The 13,616-nt window shown below is 42.6% G+C and overlaps 1 protein-coding gene across 5 annotated transcripts in view; it reads right to left on the bottom strand.

Annotated features, from left to right (window-relative positions):
• Nucleotides 1-4,184, bottom strand: part of Nol4 (nucleolar protein 4) — a 331,009-nt gene extending 326,825 nt beyond the window's left edge. For 4 of the 5 annotated variants that reach the window (XM_085700071.2, XM_048442653.3, XM_048442654.3 and 1 more), the window contains exon 1: nt 3,786-4,184. In XM_085700071.2, the coding sequence (XP_085556197.1) occupies nt 3,786-4,049 (264 nt within the window). In that variant the 5' untranslated portion in view covers nt 4,050-4,184. Of the gene's footprint in view, nt 1-2,611; nt 2,743-3,785 lie in introns of those variants that run through there. The other variant, XM_048442658.3, reaches the window with a different exon arrangement.
• Nucleotides 4,185-13,616: the final 9,432 nt, after the last annotated feature.

The following is a 13,616-nucleotide window of genomic DNA, read 5'->3' as shown; positions in this document are numbered from 1 at the left end:
GAACAATATGAACTCTGAGGCTACAGATTGCAGGACTGAATAAATCATCATTTTTAAGTTGCATCACTAAAGACACTGCATATTCCTTTGTGGAAGAAATTTCATTTTACACTCCACAGTAAAGTAAATATAGATTAGCGTATAGGGAGGCAAAGCTTACACCTTGGTGTCTTTCCCTACTGCACACATAGATCAAGGAACTATTCTTTGATTTGATTGTAGAGTTTCACTGATTTAAAGTTAAAAGAAGGATTGCAAACATGGAATTTCTAAATTTCTCGTTAATGTTTTATACAATGTAATGATGTTTTATTTTTAAAGTACACGGCAGTGCATTAGTCATAATGTAGAAATAAAGATTAAATTTTTTCATTATTTTTATCTCACCAACCATACCATCAAGTGGAGGAAAATATGGTGGTAATTCAGATTGTGACTGTGTTTCAATTAATTGTTGTCAAAAAAAACAATGTGTCAATCAGGATCACAAATTTCTAATGAACTATCAAAGCAGTAAAGGTAATAGCCATACTCCTGCTTGTTTGATAGTGTCTCTGACTGAGTTTGCTACAATCACTCTCAGATATTTGCTGAGTCTTTTTCTTTTTGTCAGAGCTTTTAATTTTAAAAATGAACTAGGAGCAGCTGAATGAAATCAAACAAAAAATAAGCAGATGGGATGTTAAGCAAATTGCATATGCGTACACATCCAGGTCCCCGTCCAGACCTAAGATGGCTGAGTTGCAGGATGGGGTTGCTTGGTGACCAAATAGTGTCCTTCCAGCCACTGACTTATCTAAACATCAGTGACAGAAAGGTCCCGTCAGCTTCAGACCTGGCCAGAAAAAATATTGAAGGACATACTTATCCTTTCCAGTTGTTGACAGTTTTTATTTTGAATCCGTTTTTGCATGCTCAGTTTTAAGTTTTGGGGTTGGGGGGCAAGAGCCCCTGCAAAGCTGCGTCTATTCTCTAGAGAAAGTAAGAGGCAAACCAGCTCCTCTAACTATGGGATTGACAGACTGCCTTGTTGCAATTAGGTCTATGTAGTGTTTCTAGTCTGTTCTTACGTACCCTCCCAATTGCTATCTGTCTCTCCTTCATTAAATAAAAGTAGTTAATTAGCCAAGGCCTGTCCTCTCCTCTTTCTCTTTTCCTTTTTGCTGCAATAATGACATCTAATTATCAGCAGCAGTGGATTAATACAGCATCAGAAGCAAAGCATATCTCACTAAAAGGAAAGCTACCCAGTGTCCCTCAGACCTCAAGGAGCTCAGAGTGACTCTCCATCTGCTCAAAAGTAACATTCACAGGCAGTTTTTCATTTCAACCAATGTGTGCAATGTACACGCTTTGAATGAAAACATATTTCTATGTTTTTGTTGAATGCATCCATGTCATGTGGAAGGCAAATGAATATGTCGGGTTTTGTTTTTTGTTTTTTTTTTTTTAGGGGAAAATGCATTCAGACATTGGGAAAGAGGATAAAAGGGATATTTTATTTATTCTTTAACTGATTGAAACTGTGATTGGCTGACTCTCAGAGAAGGTGGAGCCTATAATTCTGTGTCAGGAGAAGCAGAAAATTTTTCATAAAGAACAGTAGACGAGCTCATGAATTAAAATCCTATTCAACATTTCAAAATAGGCTTGAATGGAACACAGAGTGCCTTAAATACTGCACGGAAATCATTTAACCATATCACCTGGCAGATCACATTGTCTCCCACTAATATATGGAATCTTTACTGAAAAGAGAAGCACGTGCTACGCTATTATCCCCTGCAGCTGTCACTCTGTATTAGATGTCTTAGCAGGAATTCTCTAACAACTCCACGTTTTTTTTTTTTGACATGAAAATATGGGTGTCACAGCATGTGTATGCGGTGTGAATAACTCACACCCACGATTATCTAGGTGCCTGTACAACCTTTATAAAACTTATGCTATTTGGAATTTTAATTAGTCTTCAAAGGGACACATATTCTAACACATATAATGGTTGTAATCAAATCTTTACAAGCATGAACTCACTGGACCCAAACAGAGAATCTAAATTGAACACAGAAAGAACGAAAAACTGAAAAACTTTCTGGCTAGCAATGATATATGATATAATATAATCTATAATATTTATATATGACTATGTTAAATAGTTCTTTTAAAAGATATAACAACATTTTAGTCACTCGGCTAGAGTTATAATTCACTCTGCTTAACAATAAATTATTTTTCCTGTCCACTCTTAGCATTAGTCCCCATCCAAGTGAAACAAAGCAATTCCTCTCTATAACACACTTCTGGCTCATGCAGATGTAAAGAAACCTTACTCTAAATGATGCCAAACTGGTCATTTTCATCCAGCAAGGCAAGCCAGTGCCTCACCATTGTCTCTAGCAGCTCCCTGTGCTATAGGAGGAAGAAAAACCATCATTTACATCTTCCTCTTGCAAATCTTTAAACAACTGAGCCTCAAGAAGAAGAAAAAAAACTTTTCTGTTTCCAGTCTACCCTTGTTTTCAGATTTTCCAGATGAATTCCAAGAGAAACCTCCATGCTCCAAGCAACAATTCCCAAATAATCTTGGGAAAGCAAAAGCTTCTTTTCAAACCTGAGTGAGTCCTCCAGACGGAGCTTGAAAGTGTCTTTCATTCTCCTTAGAGAAAGCAAAGCCTTCTCCTCCAGAAGCCTTCCTTCTAAGATCCTCAGGGAGCTGTGCACTGGGAAATAGTCGCCGGTTAAAAAACGGGGGGGGGGATTGGGAGGAAGGAGCAAAGCTCAACGAATCCCCAAGCGAGACAAAAATACAAAGGGTGCCAGATAACTGCTCCACCCCCACTCTAGGTGAGTAACCTTCAGAGACAGGTAGGTGTTGTACATCTGACCTGAGATCTTACTTGTAAACCCCTGTTCCCATCTTCTTGCAAAGGAAGCGATGCTGCTGAAGCCTCCCAGCCCCACAGGCATCTACGTTTTAGGATGAAATATACCGGTCTCACAGCTGCTTCCTCGTTCACTACAGCTTTGTGGATAGGAGACTAGAACCAACCCAGAAAAGAGGAACAAATACACCATTTGATCGCGCCCAGACCCATCTCTTTGTTGTGCATTGCCTAGCTGGAAGCTTCAGTGGTGCGAGTGAAGAAGGGGATGGGGGCGGGGAGGAGGAATGTCCAGGATCTTATCTGCCAACCAAACAATCCTGGCTAGAATCTCAGGGGGCTACTAAGGCGCGCGGACTGTTCTGTATCTCCCCGCTGGCGTTCTCACAAGAAAACTCGATAGTGTCCTGGGGAAAGCCCCAAAACCACCTCAATCGCCACATTCGTGCTTTGTGCCAATAAAGAGACACAGTAGCCTATCCATCAGCATCGTTATCTGAGCGAGTGACTCGGCTTCCAGCCTGGCCTTTACGTGCCCTGGCGGAAGTAGGACACGCGCCAGGCGCCCAGCGAAGGGCATGGGACAATGGCCTGGCCAGGGAAATACCAGGCACCACCAGAGGCGGTGAAGGCAAGCTTCAACCACCGTCCCGCAGCGCAGCCCCGGGGCAGGCAGGGCCGCCAGCTCTGCAGGTTCGCTGTTGCTTTAAAATAAAGGACCACAAAGACTTTCTAGAAGGGAAATCACGCCCGGCCACTGCGTCTGTGGAGGACTTGGGGAGGGGGTTGGGGGGGGGGTGCGGCAAGGAGCCAACAGTGGCTCCAGCATCTCCCTGCCTTCCCCTCTCTCCGCCCTCCCTTCCGGGCTGCTACAGCAGACAAATAACAGAGAAGGCAGCTCACCGTAGTCTTGACCCGCACGAAGAGCACTTGCTTGGTTCCGCCGCCACCCCCGCGGACCTCATCCGGCTGGCCCAGCTGGAAACCCTTCGATTTGACCCAGAATTTAAATTTGGCATTGTCAGTAGAGCTTGACTCGGAGCCGTTGAGGAGCTGGACGATCCGTTCGTATTTCTTACGGGTCACCGTCTTGGTCTTGCCAGAGTCCCCGTAAGTCCTAAGGCACCAGTCCTGGAACTGGCGGTACATGTCGCGCTCGCTCTCCATGTTCCCCCTGCGCTGCCGTGGGCCGGATGCTCCCAGCGCACTTCGCACCTGTTCACCCCGGGCTCATGAAATATGCTGCCCAGGCCACGAAGCAAGGACGCGAGGTCCTGGTCGAGCCTCGGGAGGCTGCCTCGGGGGGGGGGCGGGTAGGACCAGGGAGAGAGGAGGAGGGTCCGGATGGGCACCAGCAATCAATGCCCTGTGCTACCAAGTCTGGTTCGTTCCTAATTGCAAAGGATGTCTCAGACGCTTTTCTCGTGTCCTTAACGGTGGGTCTGTTTAATACTGTGTGATCAGCACCATCCCAACAGCAGCTGGCCCAGAGGAGCTGGGTTTCTGAATAATTAAAATCCCATTCCTTGGTTTATTAAAAAATCCCAATATTGACTTGAGGTGTTCCCTAGATGCCTTGCCCCAGGGTTGTGTCCAGGGCAGGGCAGGTGGAGCGCAAGGCAGTCTCCTGGCGCGCGCCCCAGAAGCTTCCCCAGTGGATGGTCCAGGAGCCAGGGCTGTGCCTCTAGCGAAAGAAGCCCTCAGTTGGCGAGCCTCGAAGGGCACACGGGTCCCTGGATTCTCCTCCTTGCTGGGTCCTGCTCAGCCTTGGCCTTCTCTGTGACAGGACTAGAGAAACAGAAAGTTCTTACCTGTCATGTTGGTCAGCCTATCAGATCCCGTTTTACAGGAATTTAAAAGAACACGAAGGTATCCCCAAAATGATTCAACATGCCATTTCTTCAGATGTATTGGGCTAAATTCCAGCTCGCAGGTAGGTTGTAAGAGTTAGGTTTCAGAAATTGGCCCAGTATTCATAGACACCTGACCATAGTTCTCTAGGACAGATGGAGTACCCCAAACAGGAATCCAGTCCCGGGAATGTGGGAGCAGGAAGGCAGGCCGCTGACTGGGGCTCTCCGGGATAATGATGGTGTCCCCAAGACCCTCTGGGTTCTGCTGAAGTGGGTACAAGACATGGAAATAAGTTTACCGCACAGAACCTTTTGCGTGAAATTAAAATGCAGAGAGCAGTCGTTCCCCCTCCCTGGGTTATAGTTTGCTGTTCACGCGGGAGGATTCGGTTGTCTATTTTCCCACTGCCACGTCATGGACCCCCCTCCGCTGCTCAGAGGAGCCAAATCGGAGTTGCTCCAGACGATTTTCCCAAGCAAACGAAGTCAGCGATCCCTCCATCAGGATTTCCACCCTCGTGTCACGGCGGCTAGGTAACCAGGGGAGTTCCAGTCCTGCTCTCTGCGGCCGCTTCTCTTTATTGCACTCCCTGCCTATGCCCCCGCGGGTCGCAGGGATCCTCTCAGCCAGCCCGATGGCCCGACCCGCGCCGCCTCCCTTGAGGGGTCCGAGCCCACCCTGGCGACTCGCTTCGGTCTCCCAGACGAAAGCCCCGGTGGGAATGCAGCTCAGTCCTCCGCCCGCAGCCGGTCCCGCTGCTCTCAGGCTGTTCAGTGGCTCCCGCGCGGCCAGGCTGAGCGTGTGCGTGTGTGTGGTCGAGCGAGGGTGTGCGGGGCGCGGGGTGCGGGGGTGCGCGTCTCCGGGAAGGTCTAGCGGCGGCCCCAGCCAGGACTGACAGCCCGGGCGCTGCGCGAGCAGCTCCACACACTAAACCTCTCGCCTCTCCCCTCACCCCCACCCCTCCCACTCCCCTCTCCTCCCACCCCCCACCCCTAGGCCCCTTTCAAGCTCTCTGATTGGCCAATGGGACAAAAGTTTCTGTGGAGACGGCTGGGCGCTGACGTCACGGGCAGAATTGTCCCATTTAGGGATCCCGGGGGCAGTGCGCATGCTGCAGGCTGCAGGTTAGAGGCAGGAGGAGGTAGCAGCGGGCCGGGCGGCAGCCAGGTGGCAGAAAGGAGCTGGAGGCATCCAGGTGGGGGGACGAGTCCAGCAGGGTTTCCATGGAGATTTCCTCTGGGTCTAGCCTAAAAACAGCAGATCAGCTGACACCATTAGCTCAGGACCTAATTACTGCTTATTGGAGCAACAAATGAGGGACAGGGCCAGCTGCAGAGGAAGAGGTTTGCCCCCGCCCCTCTGTCTCCTCCTTTCTCTCCCTCTCCATCGCTCTTGAGTCCTGGGTGAATTCTCATTAACTTGCAGGATTCCTACAAGGGCTCTGCTTCTCTAGAGACCACCCTTACTGCTTTATTCTTTTTAGTTCTCCCTTTTGCATCAAAGGATGGTACAATAAATGGGTTGTCCTGAGTCCTTGAATTTTTGCTCAATAAACAGGCTTCAGTAGAACTCAGAGACGCTACTGTCAAAGAGTAGTCACAAATCTACCACCTCTCAGGGAGGGGTGCCACTTTGAATTGATTGATTTTACTGTTTGCCTTTAGATCCCTCGCGCTGCACTGTTTTAAAAATACCCGAGTGTCTTAAATATATCAATAAACGGAATGAACAAATGGAGGACTGTTTTTGAATTACCCTCCTAGGTGTGGTGTGTTTCCCAAGAACAGCTCTGAAAGTTTTGTTTCTGGTTTTCTAGATAGGACATGATTCCAAGCAGAGAGATATAGGTTTGTTATATAGAGTCCATTTGTTTCCCAGAATTTCTGAACGGGTATTTGGTTCTGGGTACTCATCTACTCAAACGAAAGCTAGTTCTATGAAGCTGACTTCGTCATAGATATGCTGGTCCATAGTTATGTGTTCTTTTTGATGTGTCTTTATTCTGATAGGTATTTCTGATATTCAAATGGCCTTTAAGTACTTTTGGGACCAGGAAGCACCCTTCCTGGAATATTCAAATTAAAATATTGTTTCTTGCCAAAAGCCTCTTAATAATGACTTTTATACTATGACATATACCTTACTTTGGTATACAGTACTTGTAAATATCCCTGCTTCAAAAATTAAGAAAAATAAATAAATTTTATACTGTACACTGATATTTATCATTTTATTTAATTATTTTACTTTGTGTAGTACCAATAAAATTTGTGTGCTTTTTTGACCCAGCAGAGGGTGACAGCAACTTAGAATTGGAGAATATTCTGCTGGGTCATAAAAATCCGACTGTACCTAGTGCTGTGTCTACACACTAACACAACTATGTCCCCCATGTTCAAGGAGAAATTTGATTGTATGAGCCTTGAAAAGTCATATTCTCTTGCTTTCTAAAATAACCCTGACCTGATGGATAAATCATGTAACAAGTGATTAAAAAATGTGTATGGAAGCTGAGAGTGGTACTCAGTCCTCAGGAGGCAGAGGCACAAAGACTGATGTCAGGGTGAGCCCAGCCTGGGCTATATAGTGAGTTCCAGATAATCAGAGCGACATACTGGGTTCATGGCAAAAAAGGGGTAGAAGGAGAGGGAGCAGAGGAGGGGAAGGGGAAGAGAAGGGGAATAAAGAAGCATCTATTTCTAATGACTTTTGCTGAGTAATGTTTGGGTGAATTTTATCCTCATTTAGTAGATGTCAGGGATGTACCACATACATATATGCATTGTATTTATAAGTATCTCTGTCACCATAGTGTATGGATTTTGGAGCACCTCAACCTAAGTAACTGACAGGGCACAAATACAGCATTAGCCTTCATTTGCATTAACTAAATTAGATATAGAAACAAAAAGCCCCCAAGTGCTAAAATAGACTATATAACATCTACATTTCTTCAGGGAAAGAAGTAAATAATTATGGAAAGACTATTTAAACTGGAACAAAGGAATTTAAGGGCCAGTCTTCCAAAAGTTTGTGATCATATTGTTGGCCCTGGAACCAGAGATTATGCATGCTCTGGATTTGTTTGAATTATTGGCTGGGAAACCTGGGCAGAAAGCTTTGGGCAATCCCTCCCACCTTGGATGCAATCCCTAACAACAATTGGAAACTTTCCTCAATCATTCACTCCGGTTTCATCTTCCTCCTAAGTTCTCTAAAGTTAGGTCTGCTGTGAGTGTTATATTGAACCTCTTCTTCATCTATATGACTCATCTGAACCAGTTGCCTTGAATTTAATAGGTGATGACTTCAGAATTGCTATACAGCTTACCTCCCCAAACAATGGTTCTATACTTTATATACAGCATACAGCACCAACCCTCAAATTGAGCCTAACCTAAGTCCTAGTATGCTGAGGGGAAAAGTAGATAATGAAAAAGATGGAGATGATTGTAGGGAAAATATTCTTAAATTTATCATGCGCAAAATTTTAGCCATAATATGTCAAAGTCAATATGACTTTGTCACAGAAATTAAATTTCTTTCAATCCTGTGGTCAATTTATATTTCATAGAAAAACTTTCTCTTAATGTGTCAACCAGAATTATTGATGAATGTCTAGGCTCATCAACAAATTATGGCAAGGACAGCAACATAGGATCATAGTTCAAGATAAAAATGCTTTGCTGAATGCATTTGAGTTACACTTGCACTCAACAAATAATCGTGAGCAACCAGTTCATTTGCTTAAGATGGATATGCATGCAGGCTCTTCATAGCACAGAACTTAAGTACTCCAACGGAAAACAGATAGCAAAGGAGGAGGAACTGGGCCTTGAGGCTTGCACTAGGGAGAGAAACAATGGTGATATGGGAGAAGGGCAGTGCTGAGCAGGAGGACTGGACAAGTGGAATGAGAATCTTTCTGAGTGGGTAGCACCTCATTGAGAGATACAATGATACACAGCAACCAACTACAACAAGAAAATGGAAGAGGGATCACAGAGCACACAGATGCCAAAATAAAAGAGTTATTGACATATTCCAGGAGACCAGGAAGAGAGAAGCAAAGTGTGATACTGAAGTCATTTTTGACAGTCAGCTCTTGCAGGACACTGCTTGCTATGATTGACATGTTTTTTGTTTTGGTTTGGTTTGGTTTTTTGTTGGTATTTTTTTTATTGTTGGCTTAATGGAAGACCAAAAGAAAGAATGTTTAAATGTTTAAAGCAGTACATTCACACAATGTGGAATTTTGTGAGTTTCACTGACTCCTCAAAAGACAAAGGGTTAAAAGGGCATGTGCATGAAAACAAGAGCCAGAGAGGAAACTTCTAGATGCTGAAGCAGCTTGCATGAAAATCATGGTGATGTGTTCTCATAACAGGAAGGAAGAAGGAAAGAAGTGATGGGTTAAAGGTATTTTACATGTAGAACAGGTCTTATAATAGGAATATAATGAATGTTTGTGTTCTCCCTACAATTCACATGTAAAAATTTTAATCTTCAATGTGATAACATCCAAAGATACTTGAAGAAGGATGCTAAAAAGAAATCCCACACTAGCTCAGAATTGAAGTATAAATAAAGGGTTATTTATTTAGGGGTACACTCACAGATCACAGACCTCTACACAAACAGGGAAACAGGAAACAAATCCAGCAGCAGCAAGAGACAGAAAACATTCTCTTTAGATTGGCATTTACAGTATATAAATGGGCTGGTAACATAAAGGCTACTAGCTGAAGAAATTCCTACAGCAGATACTGACTGGGAAAAATTCAATGATGGGAACTCTCCTAGTTTGCTTTTCCTTTGCTGTAATACAAACACTGGCCAAAAGCAACATGGGAAAGAAGCGTTTTATTAGGTCTACATGTCCCAAACATGGTCTACCACTGAAGAGAGAGAAGACAAAAACTCAATGCAGGAGTTCAAAGAAGAAGCCATGAAGGAAACCTTCTTACTAACTTGCTAAAATATCTTTCTTATACAATCCAGAACCCCTGCCCTGAAGTGGCATGCTCTACAGTGGGCTGAACTCTCCTACATTAATTGCTAACTGAGAAAACCTTCCACAGACCAATCTGATGGAGAGAATTGTTCAACTAAGCTCCACTCTTCCCAAGTGACTCCAGTATGTGTCAAGTTGACAATAAAAAAATAAATAGATAGATAGATAGATAAATAAATAAATAAATAAGTATGGAGATGGAACTTTGTGTCCTAAGACATCTATCATATGAAAATTGAACATAAAGTTAGATACCATATCTGCCAGCATCCTGATCTTCAACTTAATTCCCAGAACTGTAAGAAAAATAAATTTATTGTTTAAGAGATCCCTAACATGTGGTATTTTGATATAGCAAAGCAGGTCAGCTATTACAATGGTGGATTTTATATGCAGACGAGCAAAGAGGTTGCCTTGTAGAAGTCTGTCTGGTTCCAGGCTTGGGTAGTGAGCCTAATGAAGGCATTGGCTTACAGAGAGGAGTTTGAAGCAGGAACAGATTGGGAGTTGGAGGCTGAGGGAGGAGCAGAAGCAGGTTGGGGTGGAAAGGCAGGAAGAAAGAATTTAATTTCAGAGGAGTTAAATTTGAAATACCAGGAGAGTTCTTCTTGCAGGCATTTGAATTTAGAAGCTTGAACTACAGTGAAAAGTCTGGGCTGGGGATATAAATACAGGAAATTTAAAGCCAGAGAAATGAACGACATCACCTCTACCCACATCCCCCTACAGAAGGGAAACCTCCATCGTGTGATATTGATTTTCGATACACCAGTCCACCATGACTGAGATAGATAGTCATCCACTGAGTAGCAAAAGTTGGCTTCTGTGGATAGAATGCTGGTAGTGGGAAATGCCCGACAAAACAGTGGAGCAATTTGGATGGATCTTGTACTAGATCAAGATTGCTAATGAATTCCAAAATTTAGATGATCTTAAGTTCACTGGAAACTTAAATAGTAAAGATTTAGATGCTTTTCTGTTAAGCTTCTCCCAGATTAGCTTAGGACCTGCAGACAGGCTAAAACTGGAATCCTAAAGGGGTTGGGTAGAGACTGTCTGCTGAGCTGTGTCGGTAAGAGAATCTGAGTCCTTACACTAAACTAGAAATCATGATGGGTAGACCTGCTGCTTTGAAACAGGGAAGTTCTGAGCATCATTGCCCATCCTGGTGTTTAAGAGTCTATTAATGGACTTCACAAAGAAAAGGATGGTGAGGAAGAAAGCTCATCCAACTCAGCTGGCTGAGCTCTCTCAAAGTCAAACACAACAAGTCCAGTTAAAACAAAAACAAATGTCTTACCCATAAGGACAGGGAGGGAAAAAGGCAGTTTATACGAAATAGTTAAAAATCTGATCCCATTACTTAACTTCTTCTCTGTTACTACTCTGAAGAAATTGTGAAAAGATTGCTTGTTTGACATGTTATAGATCTCCAAGGAGAAAATTTGCTATGCCAGATATTTGGGCTTATATCTGCAATGGGGAGGATTACTATGGATTTAAAGCTAGCCTGGGTTACTGAGCAGTCTCAAGTAATATTCTGACACTCAAGACTGTCATCAATAAAACTCAGAAAAACACACTGTTATTTACAGGCTATGTTATCAATATCTATATTCTATCCCCTCTCAAAAAGAGAAAAAAATGATTTTATATTTACTGTTTGGCCTCTTTACTTTTAATACATATATCTAGTGAGACCATAATTAAATATTATACACTGGTCAGTATTTGACTTCCATTTGACTACTTGGGTGCACAAACCAGAAAATATTTAGATTTGGTCATCTACTTGATCTGCTGAATTTGTCTATAATTCCTACATAATTTACATACCTCTGTAAGCAAGCTCCTGGCATAGCCAAATATGGATTCATTCAACATTTATCCCCATGACATTTCATCTTGCTGCTGTAACTATAAAGTCCAAAGTTAACAGTCTGCTATTCATGTCCCTGTAACAGAGGAAAAAATACACTTTTTTCTGTCCCAAATATTGCTGTTTTTCACTAGACATATGGCTTATCATATATATCTTTTAATAGTAATCCACATATCCTTCAACTCAATGGACAGTATTATTGGTGGATTTTTGGTTTATTCTAAGAATATTTTGTTATGGACACACAAAAAAAGGCATTAGGTTTGGGATAAAATACTTTTGGTCTTCATCCCATTGTATTTGTCATTGTTTTTCATTCCCAGCCTGATTGTCACTGAATGGACCACGTCATACCTTACTGCCATCCTCCAGCCGTTATGTGTTATTTATAATGATGATAAATCATCTTCGGACATTTGTCCTAAAACTTGCAGAATATAAAAATGACAAGAATGGCACAGAGATTTCTTGGCTAAAACCACAGACTCCTGAAATAGTTTTTACAAGGGAGACATCTGAGCTCAGACATCTGAAATCTCTAAAAGATCAGCAACAATACAGACATAGGTATAAAGGGAACTCTGGGAACCACTCTGCCATTCACCTCAGATCACGCCAGTCAGACTGAAGAGCAAGGCAGAACAAGGCCTTTCAGATTCCCCATCCTTTAATCTTCTATTTTTCAGTCTTTTGGAAAGCTTTTAACTAACTTTTTTTCTTAAAAAAGCAAGCAAACAAAAAAAAAAACAAACCGTAAGCATTGAGACCCCAAATTTTAAGGTCTCATTTTTATATAAAATTTTGAAAATTACAGATAAATTTTAAAAAATTAATTTCTTTTCTGCAAAAAAAATATTTCTTAGGTAATTCTGTTTAAACCATTCCTCCTTCTGCTAACCTGATGAAACAGAACCACCAGAGGAATGAGTGCCTCAGTCTCCTCTCATTTGAGGAAATTCTACTTTTATATTAAACTGAACACAAGGGCCAACTACCATACCATTGCACAAGGTGCACAAATTTCTATCATTCCAGATAGCGTAATAGCAAGCCCAATCAGAACAACAAAGCTATGAACTCATCAGAGTTCTGAAAGTAGTTTAAATGAACAATTTTAACCCTATGGCCATGGAAATAAACCCCCAACAAAATGAGAAGATCGAACAACTTATTTTCATCCACAGTGGAGCATGGGTTATGAAGGAAGTTTTGTTTCAGAGAATATTCACATGTGAGTGTGTTCCTTTTGAAAACAAATACACACAATTTATTTATTAGCAGAGATCCTTGAAAACTCAAAAATTCCTTGAGTGGGGTTGGAGCAATGACTAGGCAGTTAAGAGCACTTCCTGCTCTTGCAGAGGTCCTGAATTCAGTTCCCAGCAGGTGTGTGCACGCACACACACATACATACACACACATACACACACATACAGAGAGAGAGATAGAGAGAGAGAGAGAGAGAGAGAGAGAGAGAGAGAGAGAGAGAGAGAGGTGGGGGAGGGTGTCAATTGTCAGTAATTTCAGTTCTAGGTGATCCAACTTCCTCCTCTGATCTCCTTAGGTACCAAGACAAACACATGCACATGTGTTATTGATATATTCATTCAGGCAAACACTCTTACACATAAAACAAAAATAAATACATCTTTTAAAGAAAAGAATTCCTTGAACCAAAATGTTCTAAGCATGTCATTTCCTCAGAGTGTTGAATTGACCCTCAAGTAAACAGAAATGATTTCATGCCATATCCCTCTGAACTGTTTCAAAATGTTCATGTGGCCATCACTTTCTAAAAATCAAAAAGGCTGTCATTTATAAATACCGTTCAGCTGGTTAAGGAACCTGTAGTGGTGAAACTGGCACATGTTCTTGCTGAAGCAGTCAAGGTAGAGGCATAATATTGATTTATATATTTTAAGCATAAAATCGATATGAACTCTCCAAGTGCTATAGCTGCCTGAAGGCTGTAAGGGGCCCTTCT

This window comes from Myodes glareolus, chromosome 13 (genome assembly GCF_982192425.1).
Source record: "Myodes glareolus chromosome 13, mMyoGla1.1, whole genome shotgun sequence".
NCBI classification, from domain to species: domain Eukaryota; kingdom Metazoa; phylum Chordata; class Mammalia; order Rodentia; family Cricetidae; genus Myodes; species Myodes glareolus.
Note: the sequence above shows the minus strand (reverse complement) of the source record. Positions and strands in the feature narration are given on the sequence as shown.